Source organism: Pteronotus mesoamericanus, unplaced genomic scaffold, assembly GCF_021234165.1.
Source record: "Pteronotus mesoamericanus isolate MK-2021 breed Mesoamerican mustached bat unplaced genomic scaffold, CSHL_Meso_final scaffold_232, whole genome shotgun sequence".
Taxonomy (NCBI): Eukaryota; Metazoa; Chordata; class Mammalia; order Chiroptera; family Mormoopidae; genus Pteronotus; species Pteronotus mesoamericanus.
The window spans coordinates 15,250,035-15,270,255 of NW_026555311.1; the positions used below are offsets into that span (position 1 = coordinate 15,250,035).

The window sequence follows — 20,221 nt, forward strand, 5'->3', positions numbered from 1 at the left end:
ATAGAATAAACATGATTTTTAAAAAAATTTAATTTGAATTGAATTGCGATGTTTTCCAAAATCTGAATCTTGAATTAGAGAGAACTAGAGATAAGGTGGCAAAGCTCAGTAGTTGAAGGCTTTATTTTCTTGTTCTTACAGGAAAAAAAAAACCCTACAGGTTTCTCACAGACAACTATGAAGCTGATAGTACACTAATGTTAATTCAAATCTTATTCAGTTTCTGATGATACTGTCTTTAAGCTGATTTTTGAGATAATGCTATGTATAGGCTTAGTTTACAGATGTGATTATTGGTAAAAATTAATACAATAATATAATAATTGGGTTATTATTGTGGTTCTTCCCTGGACTGGTGAATAACATCTGCTGAAGTTGTCTTATATACAGAAGCAACTCTGAAACCGAGTTGTATGACCTAGCCAACAAATGATGTTTTAGCTATATTTAATACGTAAAGAGAAATTTTATATATAAGTGATTTTGTATTACATTATGAATTATAACTTTAGCTTCTCTCTCTCTTTTTAGGAGAGCTCAGGTGATCATTAGGCATTTAGTTTTCAGAGGTGGATTCCACAAGAAAAGTTTGAAGCTGGAAGTATGACACTGACATATTTGCTAGCGATAACATGCTGGGAACTTACCTATGTGATGTGACACTGGAAGGCAGTCTGTTAGTGTTTAAATTGATGCTCTTTGGGGCTTTTAATTCTTCATAAATTCGATTGCCATGCTTAATTATGGAAATGACTTGGGGGAGAGGTTGCATAGCCACTTCATTTATTTCATTTTCATGTAATTCTTCTTCTAGTTATGTTACAACATTTACTTGAAATAATGCAGCTTCATGCTGAGTTTGCTTCAATTAAGTCATATTTTATTTGCTAATGATTTTACAAGTTGACAATGACCTTGACGTTGGTATTGTCAATACTTCTTGACATAAAGAAAGTATGATTTAGAGTCAGGAGTACCTCAATTTATTTTTCATTTTCTGTCTGTATGTTTAAATTAAATTTTAGATTGAACTTTTACCTGAGTATTGCTGAGGTTAATGACTTAAATGCTTGTTCATTTGCATGGTTTAAACAGAACAAATTTTAGCATATGCATAGGAAAAGGATTTTGCTAAGTCTTGAATGCTGTGTGTGTATGCATAATGCTTCCTTCTACAGGATTACCATAAGAATTGTTAACAGTTGAACCACAAAATCACAATACTGTGATTTAACTTGAAGAAAGCTTCTTGGGCATAATTTTACTGAAGGTTCTGAAACACTATCTTAAAAGAATTAATATAAAACCTTAATATGTATTTTTAGGCTATAAAAATCTGATGTAAAAGACGATTTAACAAAATGCTATGTTTTAAAATATGGTTTTTAAATCTATAGGCTACAGTAAATAAATATATTAGATATGCTTCTCCCTGAAATATATAAAATATCTAATATACCTAACATATCTATATTATATTAGAGTTCTACACTCGTGTACTCCACTAGCGATTAGGCCAAAAGTCTGCACAATTATGAAATTCTGCTTCTTTTCTAAGTAAATAAAATACAATATAAATGAGTAATTTTGCTTTTTCTGCCATTAAAACTGTACATGTACTTTAAAATCCATGACTGTATTAGGTAATTGTATTTGCAAGATGGGCTAGAACACTTACTTTAACAAAAAAATGTATTGTGTGGTTCAACATTTTTTTCCTGAGGCTCTACAGAGTGCAGCAGTGTTGGGCTTAGCACTGTCCCAACAGATCAGGCTGCTTTTCAGCTACACTAGTGGATGCCATGGTTTCTTCCAGTGCTTCCCTACTATTATCTGCTGCTCTGCTGGGTGTTATATAGCGTTTGTCTCTTCATTACAGACCCAAAGCCTTTGGATGATCTGTCTTATTTATACTCTATATGTTGTAGAGATTGATGGGATAGCTCTTTCTGTTTTTATTAATAGCTCTGTTTTTTCTAGCACTGACAGGGGTCTAGCCTGAGGATCATATTATCCACTAGACAACCTACTTATAATAGTAATAGTAATGCCACTACTATTAATAGTGCTACTAACACGTTACCACTACTGATAGTGCTTTATAGTGTGGTAGCTTCTTTGTGTGTTAAAGCTAAACGTTCAAAGTGAAGGGGGAAAATACCTTTCTGCTCTTTGTGTTACAATTCATTGGAAGAGATTTTCATATCAATAATCTAAGCACATTGAAACCACTTACAGTGCTGGAAATATTGCTAGTGGAAATAAGGATTAATTCTTTTTATTTATGGAACAAGTTTCCCTAGGCTTCATTAGATTATGGTATAAAGGGAGTTACAGTTATGTTAATAACTCAAATATTTGTATGTTGTCTCCTCTGATTGATATAGAGGACCTCTAGCCTTCTGCAAAGTCCCCCTTTCCAGGTGTTTCTAGAAGTCCTCAGGGGCTGTCTCAAATTTGCTCCTGAACAAGTCTGTTTCCACTGAGACAGCTACTGCTCCACCAGATACATCAGTCTCTTGCCAGATGGTGCTCTCTGCTGGGTATTTCCACTGAAGTACTTGATCACAACTGAAGCTGTGTGTTGAGTTGGGGGCAGTTGGAGGGATAATGCTCTTCTTTCTTTGTGTTATTCTCTATTAGGGTGGTCCATAAATAGCGCTGATGTTTACCTGTGTTTTTATGAGACTGGTCTTTTACATTTTTATCATAGCCCTATTGTACTCTATAAGATACAGGCATAAAACCATTGGGGGCTGTCTGTTAGGAGGCAAGTTTATTCAATAGAAAATACTCAGTATTTAGCATTGCCACTCTTGACACTTAAGATTTCCTTACTGAGTGATGTTTATCCTGATTAGCTGCTTCCCATATAATTAGTTTTCACATTCACCTTCTGGTTGCTTTGCTCTCTTTATTCACCGGACATTCCTATATGTCTGAATCTTACTTGGATATAGCTGACAACTCCCTGTTTCTCTCAGCTCAAACATCCTTGACCACACTAAGCAAGGGACAAGCAAGGGGTTTTAAAATCAAATCAGGAGCACCCTTTAGCAATACCCGTAATTCCATTTCTCTTTGGGATTGCATATATGAAAAAAGAATAAAAAAATTTCATTTCACTTCATGCAAATCACAGTCCTGTCAAAGACTGTATTGGTCTCTGTTGAATTCTTTAAGAGCAGGAGGGTGTTGAAGAGAAAGATTAGTTTTGTTGTGTTTGCATTTTATAATATCTGAGAGCTAGTTGTTAGTGGTACATTCTACGAAGTAAAAGGTGTTTTCACATAGCAAGGACTTTTTAGTGCTGTTTCAGCTTTAGTTTGGATTATATTGTGGCATCCCAAAATTTTCTGGAATGATGCCTTCCTACCTAGAGAGTCTGTCTTTGTTAGGGGCTAATGGCAGTGCTCCCAATTTATTTGCAACTGTCCATGCCAGGAATAGAGTGGGTGCTAGCATTCTCTTTCCTGACATCATGTAATGGTGCTGGTGCAAATCTCCAAGGGTATGGTAGTTTGGAGAATTGCTCCCTACTCACTTCCCAAAAGTCCATCCTTATTTCCAGTGTTTGTCTTTCTGGGGATATTAACAGGGTTCAGCTGAGGTTCTTTCCATAGGCAGTGATTTTTTTTTTTCTGATTCTAGTTTCTATATTTTCCAGAAATTCCTCAAAATTTAAAAATGTGAAGAATACCTTCTCTTAGTAGTTAGCACTGATAGTTTGTATATATTTTATATACTTCTTTTGAAATTTTGGTGGGAGTGGTGCAGATACAGGTTTAAATAACCACTGAAAACTGGAATTATTTTTTTATCACAAATATTGCTACTTATTTTATTATTAATTACAATGGTAGTAGAGATTGGACCCACTAGTCTAGAATATTTAATAATTACCAGGAACAACCAATATACTTTTATGCAGTTAAACTATAAGGTTAAACTATGGAAATTTAATTTAATATCATATATATTGATTCTAATAATTCAAGCTAATTTTAAAATATATTTTTATAAATGTGAATTAAAAATAAGTTAAATAGACTGAAGATCACCATTTACTATCAGTTAAAAAATTGAGTTTTTAAAATATTCTTAAATGATTGATTTCGAAGGCATTAGGTCAACAGAAAAGAATTCTCGTAAAAGAAGCTACTGTTCTTGTATTATACTTGATTATCTTATTAGTTTTTATTGAAACCAGGTGCTTTAACTTCTCTAAAGTGAACTTTTTAATGAATAGGTCATGCTTAATTTTAATATCTATTTATAGTGGATGTAAAGGAAAGATGATTATTGTTTTCTTATGTCGCAAATAATTTCTTTGGCATTAAAAGACTGATCTTGACCTTAAGCATTAATAATAAAATGAAATGGGGGTGGTGTTTATTTTATTGTCATAAAGTTTTATTTCAAAATTTTACATGGATATGTTATCATTTTAAATATGAGGAAATTAGAAGTTATTTAATATCCGTTGGTGATGTTTGAATTTTAATTTAATTTCTTGCAATTAATATAATTTCTATTAAGGTCATTTTTAAATAGCCTTTCTCATTCCCTAAATCATATAGTTCTGGCCCACCTCCTTTTTTTTTAAATGACAAGGAACTAATTTTCTTTGCTCTTAAGGCTTTAAGTTGCTGAATGTACTGCTAAGAACAAAGCTCTTCTTGTTGGTTGAGGACATGCTAAAATGAGACGCACTTCTCTAGGAACTTTGGGTGACAGAGGTGTGGGATGGGCATAGCAGCAATAACTTACCTTGAGGTCATGATTTACCAATGAAACCCCTTTGGCTTAGGTTACCCTTGCTTTAGCTTTAGATTTAAATAAAGTTAAAAATGATTTCATGACTTACTTGAACTATATCTCATCTTCACTCTTTTTAAAAATAGGATTTTTCCAGTGCAACTTTAAAATACAAGGGAATACACTTTGGCAACTCTTTAGGAAGACTAGACTTACATATAAAGTCAGGCCCTGGTCCTGGACAGTATGATATAGTCCAGTAAGTAAAAAAAAAAAATTGTATACCTTCAACGTAGTTTTTGACTATAAAGTATTCTAATAATTTAGACTAGTCTATGCTGACATAAAGGAAAAATCAGTATAAAAATTTTAGAATAACCCATATGAAAACTATTGCTTTTTGTGAGCCAGATCCTGTGCTACCCTGCTTTACATGTATTACCTCATTTAATCTTCACAAGTCTCTGTAGTTACTATTGTTATACCTATTTTATTAGTGAGAAATGAAAGTGTCAAAAAGAATATATAGCATGTACAAGATTATGCTGCTCTTAAGTGGCTGAGCTAGACTTTAACCAGGGCTTGTTTGATTATATAGCCCATGTATCTAAGTGCTAAAATATACTGTCTTTAATTATATTGTAAAACAATCAAAAGAGCAGAGAAAATATTTAAAAAGTTAACTCATTTTGTCCCTGGCTTTGGTGTTTATTCTTTTGACTACATGATAGATTTAGAAGGTATTCTCAGTGTGGGTAAGAGCCATAACAATAAGTTGGAGGTAATATTAATGAAATTTAACTAGGAAATACATTTCTGGTAAAATAACTGTCTTTATTTTCTTCTACTTTTATAGTAAGGCTTTAGACAAAGGTCCATGGAAGACAAAATTGTGTAACAAATACACCCTGTTGTCCTCAGAATCTACCATTCATTTTCATCATTGATTTTTTAACAGGGTTCATGTTATCTGCCTTATTCCTTTTCTATTATAGGAGTTTTCTCACAAGAAGTCCTTCAGTGATTACCTACCCAATTAATTTAGTAGACAGACCCAGATACATCTATATACCAGTGGTGGATATAACTTAGACTCTTGTTGGATACTCCAGCTGTTTATTCATTGAACAAACATTATTTTAATTCTTGCTATGTGCTAGTGCTAAACTCAGTAACTGATAATAAAAAAAATAGAACATGGTTCTTTTTGGGAATTTATACTCTATTTTCTTTTTCACTCTCTTAATATGGGATATAAACTTTGTGTTTTTATTCTTTCAGTAGTTACACTAGAAATTTAATACATGTATTTAACCTAATGAAGTCTAAACTTAGTATCTTTGTCATTCTTGCAAAGAAAACTAAGTCTATCAAATGCTTTAACTCTGCTCATTCCCATGGCATATGCTTCTATTATTTAGTATTATAATCTTATCCTCATTTCCTTCCAATTTGGTTGGTTCGCTTATCTAAGCATCTGTTTATCTGCCTGCATGCCTGCCACTTTAATTGAGGTTTAACTGACATAAAGCAAAATTAACCTTTCTTTAAGGTATGTAGTTCTATGATGATTGGTTTCCATCCATTCCACTACACTTCTAAGTATCAAGTATAACCAGGACTCTATCTGGTCATGTTGCTCTAATTTTATGTGGTAGTATTTAAAAAAATTTTTTGTTGTATTTTTTTCATTACTATTTAGTCCCCTTTTACATGACCCCCACAATCACCACGCTGTGGTCCATGTCCATGAGTCCTTTCTCCTTTTTGTTCAATCCCTCCACCCTCTAAACTACCCCCTCCACTAGCTGTCATCTGCTCTTCATCTATGAGTCTGTCCCCATTTTCCTTGTTAGTTCAGTTTGTTAATCTAATGAGATTCCACATATGAGTGAAATCATATGGTGTTTGTGTTTCTCTGACTGGCTCATTTCACTTAACACAATGTTCTGCAGGTCCATCCATACTGTCCCAAAAGGTTCAACTTCTGTTTTACAGCCAGGTAGTATTTGATTGTGTAAATGTCCTATAGTTGTTTTATCCACTTGTCCACTGATGAACACTTGGGTAGTATTTTTACAACAGCTTTTATATCTCCAATCTTGTCCCACTCCCATTTTTTAATGTTACTTTTTCTTCGAACTATGTTATTTCTCCTGTTTCTTCTCTTCCTCTATTTGTATTTTTACTTTTGCTTCTGGGAATGTATCCATACTGATTCCATTCCAGACTTCAGTTATTACCATTTCCAAAATTGTCTTTTTGTTTGGATGCCTTCACTGTATCTTTTATATGAAATTGTCTTGGTTTCTTCTGCCAGCCGAAATTTTCTACCTTCTTTTAACCTTTGTTTTATGGGGTCAAATCAGAATTATTTTGGGAGATTTGAAGCAGTATAAAGTAGAGATGCTTGGTCATTGTAAATGGAAAGATGAGCACATAGGTCTCTGTTTAGGAAAGACAGACCTAAATAATATGTGACTCTTCTGATGCCTCAAATAAAAATTTGTTATCTGTAAAACTAATTGAGGTTTTGAAAACAAGTTAATTTATTGGGTTTTTGGTAAAAAAATCAGTGAAGTCAGCATTTAACTGTGAATTGATATGTTAAGTGCATATTTAAATTATAACAATGTCAAAGGAAATAGTTATACTTATGTAACCTAAACATTTGTTTCACATTTTTCTATTATCTGCTTTTTAATCTCCATATGTTCTGGTTAATTCATGGGAGACGTTTCATATGAAGTTTTTAAAAAATTCTGTTTAATAAACAATAAAATAGTAGTATAGTAGTAGCATAGCTTATGATATAATACTTGTAATAATAATAGCTAACAGTTATTGTGTACTTAATATGGGTATGTAAGGCATTAAACACTTCATGTGTATTGCCTACTTTGATCATTACAACCTTGAGAACTGTTTATTACTATTTCCAATTAGGTGGGGAGTCTAATCTGATCACTCAGAGAAGTTAGGTGATTTGTTTAAGGTCACACAGCTAGTAGATAGTGATGCTTGGATTCACATCAGGTTTTCTGACTCCAAAGCTTGGGCTATTATTCACTGTTTACCCAGTTTCTTATACTTTTCTCAGGTTGTGTAAATTTCAATGATAATAAGCTTCTCTTTCATTTTCAAAGTTCTTTATGTTCCTTTCTTGATTGTTTTATGATATAGATAGCATAGGATTATTTTTCCTATTATTTTAGTACTAATTGAAATACTAAAGGATTTGAAATTTTAAAGACTTTTAAAATCAGAAGTAGAATACACAGGAAACTGTTAGGTAGCTTTTTATTTAAACTCATGACATAAATCCCATATCCTATTTTCTTTTGGGTGTCATTATTATAATAGGTTTATTATAATACTTTGAATTGGAAAATGCAGAGCTACTCACCAAAATAAATAAATATATTTTACAAAATTTAGAACATAGTGGCCTAACACACTCAGGTAATCCTATTATTGCATACTTTTTAAGCAGAAAATGTTGATGTAAAAATATTCTGTTGGCTTATATAAATATTTATATATTGGAAATTGAGAACTCCTCAATTTATGTCTTAATTTTTTAAAGGAAAAAGACACCACATTATGAAAATATTAACATCAAGAAAGATCGACAGAACAATTATTGCTCACATCTCCCACGATTTTATGAAATAATACAATTGCAGGAGGAAAAAAAGGTACGTTGAAATGTAGCTATTTCATCTACTTTCTAAATCTTAACATCATTGAATCTTATTCTGACAAGATTAAAGTCCTCAGGTCTACTGTAGCTAGTTCTCATTCAATGAATATTGTAGATGAATCTGTACTTAAAATATTCATCAAATCATCACTGTCTCTGCTTGAACACCTCTTGTGATAAAGAACTCTACAACCCTAGGTTGTACAATTTACTTTTTTACCTGCCCACTACCTACTTATTCTTTCTCTCCCTATGACTTTTCAATATCCTTTTATCTGTTCTAATAAGGATTAATGTTCTAAATACCCTTGACTATTCTCATTATTTAACTTCCTAATAACTTATTTTCCATTGAAGTTATCAAGCAGTCTTTTTTAGTTTGTGAATCTTTCTTTTTAAAAAGCATATGATACTAGAACTAAACTGAACTTCTTAGTGTAGTCTGATTTGTATCTATTAAGATGTTCATTTTCCTTTTTCTGGATCATGTATATTTATTGATATAAAAACCTAACATTCCATTAAATATATATTTTTTGTAGCTATGTTTCAGTTTTACTCATTTGGAACTTGTAGGCAAATAAAACCTTGAATTTTTTTTCCCTTTAGTAAATTATTATATTTAAACTTAAAAATGTGAAGATTATAGGATAACATTTTAAAAGTGTGATCCATTTAGAGTAAAGACACATGATGCTCAGTTGAAAAATTAATAACTATTTTATCAAGAATTTTGTCTGCATTTGATTTCCTTGCTCCTCCTTTGAATATTAATCAGCAATGAAAAACATTATTTACAGAAATACTATAACAACAGCAGAATAATATAGTATAATTGTTTTCATAGAATAACATTTACAAATCTCATACAGGATATCAAGTGTTAATTTAGAATCAGGAGATATACTGGTCTGTAGTTTTAAAAAAAATTTATTGATTGATTTTGAGAGAGAGAGAGAGAAAGAAAAAGGGGGGGAGAGAGAAACATTGATTTGTTGTTCTGCTTATTTATGCATTCACTGGTTGATCTTTGTATGTGCCTTGACCAGGAATCAAACCTACAACCTTGGCATATTGGGACAATGCTCTAACCAATTGAGCTACCCAGCCAAACCTGGTCTATAGTTTTCTTTACTTGCAATGTTACTGTATGGTTTTTTAACAGTGGGGAATTGTAACCCACCCCATCATTCTTCTTTTTTCTTTTTAAATTTTATTTATTAGAGAGATGGGGAAGAGAAGGAGAGAGGGAAAGAAACAGCAATGTGAGAAAGAAACATCAATAAGTTGCCTCTTGTACATGCCCCAAACAAGGACCAAACCCACAATCTAGGCATGTGTCCTGACTGGGGATTGAACTGGTGACCTTCTGCTTTGTGGGATGATGTCCAACCAATTGAACCACACCAGTCAGGGCCACCCCAGCATTCTTTTGACATTATTTCTGTAAATACTGACTGACTAATATGTAGTTTGTAGAGAAAGAGCGTGTTTGTATAAGAATCCTAGGAACTAACCTCAAAGGATAACAACTCTGACGTTCAGGCATTTCCAACTCTGGGAGGCTTGCTGATCTCCAAACATGAAACCAAGATGATGTAAAACCAGAATGACGAAAACTATGCTGATGCACACCAGACCATTGCTTGATCAATTTCAAGGTCCTTATCAGATTGGACTGTGCTCGTCTGCATGCAGAGAACTTTTCAACCCCTTCTCCTTTATCTCTTTGTTCTGTTTTCCCTCTCCCTCCTTATAAAAACCTCTGCCTACACTGAGTTGTTAAGATGGCTTTGGAACATGAGTCGCCCATCTTCTCTCATTGCTGGTATCTGAATAAACTGCTTTCCTTTTCATCAGCACCCATCTCATGAGTTTGGCTTTCACCGTAGTAGGCAGTTGGACCTGCGTTTGGTTGTAGCTTTGGTATTAGGTAATGCTGGTCTCATAGAATGTGTTAGGAAGTATTCCCTCTGCTTTTATCCTCTAAGAGAGATTGTAAGTTTCTTCCATAAATGTTCAGTAGAATTCACTAGTGAGCCTATCTGGCCCTGGTTTTGGAAGGTTACTAATTATTGATTCAATTTCTTTAATAGATAGAGGCCTATTTAGATCATCTGATTCCTTTTGATTGAGTTTGTCCTATTGAGTTTTTCTTGGAGTATGTCCATTTAATCTAAGTTTTCAAATGTATGGGCATAGAGTTGTTCACAATACTCATTGATTATCCTTTTAATGTCCATGGAACCTGTAGTGATGCCCTCTCCTTCATCTGATATTAGTAATTTGTGTCTTCTTTTTATTTTTTCCTTAGTTTGGCTAGAGAGTTGTAGATTTTATTGATTTTTTCAAAGAACTAGATTTTGGCTTCATCAATTGTCTCTACTCATTTCTTGTGTTTAATTTTATTGATTTCTGCTCTAATTCTTAGTACTTCTTTTCTTCTGCTCCTTCTAAAAATTTTCCTGAGGTGGAAACTTAGATTTTCAAATTGCTATAATTTGAAATCTTTCAATGCTATAAATGATTTCAATTATATCTCCTTGACTAATGGTATTACTGAATTTAACTATATCCTTATGTCTGCTGGTCTGTCCATTTCTGAGAGAGGGGTGTGAAGTCTCCAACAGTGATAATGGATTCATCTATTTCTTCTTGCAATTCTATCAGTTTTTGTTTCATATAGTTTGCTGCCCTGTTGTTAGGCCTATACACATTAAGAATTGTGATGTCTTCTTGGAAATTTGACCCCTTTATCATTTTATAATGACCTTATCTCTATAACTCTTTGACATTTGTTCTGGTCTGAAATTAGTGTAGCCACTCTTGCTTTCTTCTGATTAATGGTAGCATGGTATATATTTTTTTCCATCCATTTACTTTTAATCTATATGTATCTGTATTTAAAGTGGGATTCTATGTTTTGAATTTTTATTAAAGTTTTTTTTGAGCCAAACTGATACCAGGGAGCAAGATCTCAAATGCTCCTGAGGATAACAGTTTTGCAGCTTCTTTTATGCATTGGAAATTGAGGAGAGGATATAAGAAAGATTAGGGTGGGAGAAAGCAAGGTGGGATTAGAATAAGGTTGTTTGCTCTCTTGAAGGTGGTTACATTTTAGAAGGATGAATCTGAGTAGGTGGTTCACACATGAGAAAGAGGGGTCTGAAGGAGACATTTCACAGGTGTGGTACCCTCGATGTACAGAAACAACAGACAGGGCTTGCTTAAGGCAAAGATAAACCTTTTATTAAGAGGTTATGCGCCTGAGGCACTATGATCTGCTCAGTTGGAATTTATGATCAGATCACCCTCTGAGAAACCCCCTTTTTTGTCCATAGTTTCTCTTTTTTGACAGTCTGAAGGATGCATTGATGACCAATCTTATGGTTGAATAGTGTTGTCTCACAGCAGTAGTAAGGCTCGTTAGTAGGAAGTCTCAATGTCCATGTCATATTGTTGACCACTGGGGATGGGACAATACTGTAACCATGGGATATGAGTTGAGACTAAATTTTCCTAAAAAGGGGAGAAAAGGTAAATGGAAGACAGCCAAGTCTTATGGCTTTCATTGCAAAAGAAAAGAAAAGAAAACAAAACAAAAAAACCAAAACCAACTCTGGACCATTTCTGTGCTGTGAATTATTATGATCTAAGTTTTGCCTTCTGTCTCAATTTTCTGTATTTGGCATATTATTGACCATATTCTCTCTGCTGTATGTTACATCCCTGTGACTATTTTGTAACTACCGATTTCTACTTCTTAATCCCTTTATCTCTTTCACCCAGTCTCCCAGTCCCCCATCCCCTCTGGCAAGCACCAGTCCACTCTCTGTGTCTATGGGTCTATTTCAATTTTGTTTGTTCATTTGTTTTACTCTTAAGATTCCACATATAAATGAGATCAAATCGTATTTGTCTTTCTCTGACTGGCCACACAATGACAATAACATGGATTGGTTTAGGTAAACTCTCAACATGTGCCTGGTGGTGGCTAAAGTGGAGGTTTAGTGGTGGTAAAAATATTGTAACATTTTTTTTAAGTTCCATTTAGAAAGCTCTCACAGTCATTACTATTCTACTGTTCTTGCCTTATGCTGGACTTAGATTAAGGTTGGATGAACCCTGTGGTTTGCCATTTTCATAGCTGCCACCTAGGAAATGCCACCTCGGTTTTCTTTCTGAGTCACAAACAAATCTAGTATAAATTACCCCTAAATTTAGCACTCAACCTTAGGATGAGGAAGTGCAAGTCTCAGGGCCCATCCTCAAGCACGCATTTCTAAGATCTTTTGCTTTTCTTTTTACTCCCTTACCCATGAGAGCTTTCTCTAGGCAAGAAGAGAAAATGCATGGGAAAAAAATGACCTTTGATTGCACTTTCTTCTCTTTTCTTAGTGCCTGATCTTTGATGTTAGATAATGCCAGGATATTACCTCTTATTCTGTATATATTTTAGTCTTGGCTGCCTGAATGCAGATGAACAGAAATTGAGAATATGGGAAGAGATATGTGAGTGTTGCAGAATTTTCAATAGCTGTTATGAACAAAGTATCTAGTAAACAGACTGAAGAACTATTTTAATCTTGGGGTCTCAGGAATGTGAAAAAGAGCAAGGAGAAGTGACCAGCTTTAAATGTTATGGAAAATTAACATTTGGGGCTACTTTTCCAGACATTAACAGCAGCTAAAGGAAGCATGACTTGGGAAAGTTGATGAATTCAGTGTGGGGTAGGCTGAATAGCTTCATTTTATTTCTTGGTTTTTTAAAAATTCAGCTGATGCACAGACTCCTAAAATAGATAATATGTGGAAATTAGTTTCAGATAGTAATTCCTTGAAACTGTTTTAGAATATTTTTTATTTATATGAAACCTGTTGCTCTTTCTGTTGTTACCCTGGATTTCACTCAGATTTCTGGCTTGTATTGACCTTTTCATACTTCTCTTTTTGGCTTACTCTGCCTTGGTTTTCCTCTATGGTTTTCATATCTTTACGAATTTCTTTCTCTGAACGCTTTAGTTGGGCTAATTCAGGGCCTTCTCTTCCCTTTGTCTCCCTGTAAGGGGAAAAACTACAACACATGCTAGAAGAGAGAAAGTAATGTTTTCAGATTTTTTTCATCATTTTTTCATGTTATTTAGTTTTTAAATTTTCAGCTTTGCCTTTTTAAAAATCAGTTTTTTTGAGATATAATTCATATGTCATGCAATTCATCATTTAAAGTCTACAATTTAATGATATAGTGTATTCAGAGAGTTATCCAACCATCACCATGATCAATTTGAACTATTTAACTCACCCTGATTAGCAGTCTTTCTCATTTCCCTCCAACTGTCCCAGCTCTAGGTACTCACTAATCTAATTTCTGTCTCTGTAGATTTGGCTATTTGGACACTTATATAAATGGAATTACACAATATTTGTCCTTTTGTGATTGACTTCTTTTTACTTGGGATAATGTTTTTAATGTAGCATATATCAATATTTCTTTTTATGGCTAAATAATATTTCATTGTATGGATATACCACATTTTGTATATCCATTTATCAGTCGATGGATATTTAGGTTGTTTACAACTTTTTGGCTAAGAATAAAAATAATTGGTGTAGTAATATGCTAAATAAAAGCATAAGAATAATGAGCATAAGAATAATGCTGCCATGAACATTAATGTACAAGTCTTTTTGTGGACAAATGTTTTCATTTTTCTTAGGTATATACCTGGGTTTGAAATTGCTGGACAATATCATAACTCTATGTTTAACTTTTTGTGGGACTGGTTTTACAAGGCAGGTGCACTATTATTATAACTGCCAAAGTCTAAAGGCTCCAGTTTCTCCATACCTTTGCAACATTTGCTATTTTTTGTCTCTTTGATAGCCATCCTTGTGTATGGGGGGTAATATCTCATTTTGGTTTGTATTGACCCTTTTACTTCTCTTTTTGGCTTACTGTACTTTGGCTTTCCTCTAAGCCAAATGCACTACCCAAAGACTAATGATGTTGAGTATCTTTTTATGCACTTATTGACCATTTATATCTTCTTTAGAGAAATGTTTATTCAGATCATTTGTCTATTTTAAAAATGGAGTATTTGTCTTGTTATGATTGACTTGTAAGAGTTCTGTAAGTTGGATTTTCTTTCATCTGAACTAATGGCTAATTTGAATAACACTATTTCTTATATATGGAATTATTTTAAAACTATATTTAACTTATGTCCCCAGTTAAACCGTTGTTCTTAGAGGACAAGAATGTTTCATTCTGCTTGTTTTTTGGTATACTTATAGTCAGAGGAGTGAGATACATAATGTTTACAAATGCTTTTCTAATGAATTGATTATAGATCTGACAAATGAGCAGTTTAATTTTAAAATTTGAATTTAGAGAAAGAATTCTTAGGTTTTCTCTTTCCTCCCATTTATCCTATGCTTTAGAAGAATAAGTTTTAAAGCAGTAAAATAATTAAACAAGTACACTCTAGGTCTTTGGATTTAAGCATTTTCTGATAGTATAACAAAATATAATGTATAATAACATCAATATAATATTTTAATGAATGATTGTGAGTTTTTAAATTTATTATTACTTGAGCTATGTTTAATTCTGTTGTATACACAACATTGTTTCAATAAATCTTGAATATACTATGGCTTGTATTCTGTGAACTTATGTTAAAAAACAAAAATATTCACCCTGAATATTTTTCACAGGAATATATATTGGCTTTGTCAATAAAAATTATTTTTAATATCTTCTTCAACACCAATGAAATATTAATTTCCAATAACATTTAACAATTTTTTTTCTGTTGAAATTCTTTGATGTAGTAATGCAAAATTTATAAAGTTGCTGTATTAGCTTCTTATCTGTTAAAAAACAGTGAAATTTCACTAGGTGGCGCCAATACTTCGGATCTTTATTGACAGAACACCTTATTCATTTACCATTCACTAAAACAAATGTTTAAAAATTATGTGGCAAGATATGAAAAGGCTTTTGGCTTTCCTGAGCAAACCTAAATTTTTAAAGAAATTTTAATTCTTTGAAAGTTCTGCCAAATGTATATAATATGGAACTGTGTATTTTAAAATGTTATTTAAATTCTGGCTGCAAACAAAATTAATGAGCTGTCTCTCTCTCTCTCACACACACACACACACACACATCAAAACTGTTAAAATTTTAAAAGTTATAGTTTAAAGAAATAATTTATAAACTAGGTTTCTTTCCTGAATTAGTAGATTACCTAAATATAATTTGCTAACTTTAAATAGATCTCAAGTAGAAAAGCATGATTTCATATATGTAAAAATATGCTAAAAATGGATAATAAAGACATAAGGGGAAGAAATAATATATAGCCTTTTGTGATTATTTTTTGAAGCCCTCCATGAAATTATTATTAATGATTTTGTCTTATGGCTGGATTATTCCATTATTTCTGATATAAAAATTTTACCATTTTACTTTTCATTGCTTGTCTTTAATATGTATTAAACTACCTAATTGGTTGACATTATAACAGGCACTGGCAATTTATTGCAGTTAGTTATGTGTAGTGGTGGCCTTGAAAGTGCTTGCATTTGAAGATAAGTAAAGATTTAGGACAACTTGCACAAATTAACAGTGTTTTTCTCCTTCAGATACAAATTATTTGTTTGTGTTGTGGTTACTGCATCAAAAGTCTGAGTGCCTACTTTTTTTATTTTCTAAGAAAACTTTTCCAACTTTTAAATTATGGGTTTTAAAGAAGAAGAAAAATGATGCCAGGAAAGATGTGAGGAAAGCATTGTATCATTAAAAGATAAATGGACAAAATTATGTGTGAGATGGAAATGTCTTGGAGATGGAAAATTATGAGGAAGAGGTTGGAAATATTTATGCACTGCTTAAATAGTGATTCAGTATCCTTTGGAAGAGAATCTGATATCTTTAAGTCTAATTGTCAAATAGTTTATACTGTTATTAGTGAGTTTATACACTGAAGTCATACTCATTCTAGGTAAAATTTTAGGAACTATGTAAAATAAGTGAAGCATTCTTGGATTTATTTTTGGTTTAGTGGTGAGGGGTTCAGGCTTTGGAATCACACTGAAGTTTTCTGCTCTCATACTAGCTCTGTGACCTTGGACAAGTTATTTTGCTTTTGTAAGGGTAAATATATTTTCTGCTAAATCTTGAAAATAGTATCTGCAAAAATTATTGTGAGAATCCAATGAGATGAAGGTTTAGGAATTAGTTTTTGGGTTAAGTTACAGAATTAAGAAGGAGTGAGGATTAAGCTTGGAGATTGACAACATTTATTTTTTTAGAGGCTTCATTTTATTTATATTTTTGACATTGAATATTATTTTATATTAATTTCAATACAAATAACAGTTTTCTGATTTTTCCTCTAAGATAAATAATATCTGGGGGCACTGCACCTGTGCAGAGGTTACAAGATGGGGAAGGACTAAATTGAGAATGAACATGGCTTGAGTGCTTATGTTGTCGGTGTCCCTTAACACAGAAAGTAAGTTCAAATTAGAAGGTAGGAGGCAGAATTTGGAGAAATTCCCAGAGGCATTAGAGTGGAACATAGTTGCAGGTGTTTTATTTAAGTTTCAATGGCTTCATGGGTGGATGGGAAGTGTACCGTAAGGATAGCTGAACTGTCAACTTTCTCATAATCTTGTTTCCTCTTATATGACAGCGCTTCTCAGTTCTTTATGCTTGACTATCTCTCTGGTACCTACTTTTGGTAGCTACTGAACTTAAACTCGTGTCACAGACACAATTGAACAAAGCTATTTCTTTTGATCCTGCTTCTCAGATGTTGGACTAAGTGTAATTAATTAATAACTTATTTTTGCTTCCTATCTTAATCTAAAAGCCCGAATTTTGATTCCTACTCAGCCTCTGTTATTCTCATGTTATGCATTGGAGGAGCTTGTGGCATTCTAGCCATCCTCAAAATTGAAATGTTTTCAAGGTTTAAAAATGTTGACGTCTAGACAGAGGATCTGGTTCTCCTGGAAAAGGTGCAGGCAACACAAGTTATGTCCCATGAACACAAGTAATGCCCCTAGATAAAAATGTTTAATAACCACATCTTTAGCTTTTAACAAAATTTGATGCTCTGTCAGAATAATAGATACAATAAAACTGTATCAAGGACTAATTCTCATGGTTATTTCCAGTGCTTTATTCTTGTATTCTCAGAAATGATATTCCTCCTTCAGGTTTTTGTTTTTCAAGAAAGATTGATGATGTTTTCACAAAATAACCTTACTACCATATAGCTCTCATTTCGCCTTGCTTCATACATATAGTTGTCAAAGGAAGGAAATTCAGTGGACGATAACCATCTCATACCAGAAAAAAGGTCATGTCTTCTGGCTTTGAAAAAGTCATAGTCCTGAGGTCACCCTCAGAGGAAGGTTCAGCCTTTCCTCTGAGGGTTCTCTCATCCGACAACTTTGCAGCCACTTAGGTCCTTCTCTCAGAGCTGAGAAGCCCTGCTAGAGAGTAGCAGCCTTGGCAACCATGGCCTAGAGAGCACTTAAAATGCAGATAATGTAAGAAAGAAAAGTTCAAAGGTGGCTGATTAGAGTATAGTTAGATTATAAGTAGGAAAGTGAGGAAACTTCAGAAACTAGGATGATCAATGTTAGGTTGGTAACTATAATAAAAGGTGATTTAGGCAAAGGGTCAGCACAGAGATCATGAATAGTATAAACATGTTGAGTTCCATTTTAATGCACTGCTGGCTGTATGTTTTAACGATGGGCATAGTGTCTTAAAGGTTAGATAATGTATCATTCCACTGAACTTGCATTTTACCTCATTTTTTCAAAAGTACAAACACAGTAACCTATTTTCTGATGTTTCCAATTCCATGTCATTTGGAATGGGTCTCCTTTGTTGCTAGTCTGCTACACATGCACTTATATCTGAATATAGTCCTTTGCATAAAACCTGTGAGCCAGGGTACATTTCACCCCATTAGGTGAGTAGTTGGAAGATATTTGACATCTCCTGCGTCTTTTGGGATTGCACGGTCAAACTTTATAGGATTCGCCATTTATCTTGAAATAATATGGTTTATAACAATGTTTGATTTTCGTCCATAATTAGAGGATTGTCCTAGGAAAACAAAAGTTTCTATTCTGTCCTGACATTATAGAAGCTAAATGAAAATTTCTACAACCCTTTCCTGTCGTTAATGGTTTTCTACTGCCAGCTCTAAGAAAGTGTGCTTTCCTAGAATGAAAATCCATCAGGATAGACCTTCCTTCCTGGTGAATTCTTGACTTCGTGGCCACATTGCTCCATCCCATGATGCTTGTGTTTTACCCGAGTTAGAGAGGTGGGCAAAGGTTGGAGATATCAGGAACCATGGTGCTAGGCATCAGGAGGTATATTGAAGTTATTATAGAGCAAGAGCCAGTCTACATAGGGCATTCAAAGTAGCTTTGGACCAGAAAGAGACTTTGGGTAGGATTAGATTGTTCTCAGGTCTCTTTCTTTGTTTTGACTTTCCAAGTGCATTGACAGTCTGTTTTTGATCCTATACTCTATACTTTCTATACCTAACCCATTCTCAACCCTGAGATTTAGGTCATGCACTGAACTTATATATATTTATACTTTTTAAGTTCCAGCCAAGATGGTGGTGTAGGTAGAAATGCTTCACTTCTTCGCACAACCAAAAGAAGGATAACAAACAACTTAAGAACAATAAACAATCAGAGCTACCAGAATAGCAAACTGTATGGAACTCCAACAACCAAGGAGTTAAAGAGACATTCATCCTGACCTGAATGAGGGGTGGAGACGGGCAGCCGGATGGGCTCAGAGACCCACTGCAAGGTTGTGGACTGCATGGATGAGGAGGGGTTGGCTGACCTGGAAACTAAAGACCCAAAACCTCTAGCTATAAAATACTGTGGGGGCTGGAAGGCGGGAGAAACTCAGTCTCACAGCAGAGTTCATTGGGAAGTGGGGCTACAGTAGAGTGAGCGAGGGGCATTGTTCCCTCTCTGATTCCTCCCACACAGACAGTGCCACAGCACAGCAAAAAGGGCTGGCTTCCCTGGTGACTACATAAGGCTCCACCTCTTATGCTGTAACAAGTGCTCCTAGACAAAGAAAGAACAGATCAAAACTCCAGAAAAAGAGCTAAGCGAGGAAGAGATAGACAACTTATCTGATGCAGAGTTCAAAACACTGGTAATCACGATGCTCACAGAATTGATTGAGCTCAGTCACAAAATGAAGGAAGAAATGAAAACTACACAAAATGAAATAAAGCAACATATACAGAGAACCAAAACTGAAGGGAAGGAAACTGGGACCCAAATCAACAATTTGGAACAAAAGGAAGGAATATCCAACTGGAACACAATGCAGAAATAAGAGTTCAAAAAAAAGAGGAGAGGCTTAGGAACTTCTGGGACAACTTTAAGTGTTCCAGCATCTGAATCATAGGGGTTCCAGGAGGAAAAGAGGAAGAGCAAGACATTGAAAACTTATTTGAACAAATAATGAAGAAAAACTTCCTCAATCTGATGAGATTTAGACTTCCAGGAAGTCCAGGAAGCCCAGAGTCCCAAAGAAATTGGACCCAAGGAGGAACACACCAAGGCACATCATAATTGCATTACCCAAAATTAAAGATAAGGAGAGAAACTTAAAAGCAGCAAGAGGAAAGGAGAGAGTTACTTACAGAGGAGTTCCCATAAGACTATGAGCTGATTTCTCAAAAGAAA

The 20,221-nt window shown here is 33.9% G+C and overlaps 1 protein-coding gene across 1 annotated transcript in view; it reads left to right on the forward strand.

Moving 5' to 3' along the window:
• Positions 1–20,221, forward strand: part of STPG2 (sperm tail PG-rich repeat containing 2) — a 119,004-nt gene that overhangs the window by 25,839 nt on the left and 72,944 nt on the right. Inside the window, exons 4-5 of the mRNA XM_054591573.1 lie at positions 4,905–5,017; positions 8,345–8,456. Of these exons, the coding sequence (XP_054447548.1) occupies positions 4,905–5,017; positions 8,345–8,456 (225 nt within the window). The remainder of the gene's footprint in view (positions 1–4,904; positions 5,018–8,344; positions 8,457–20,221) is intronic.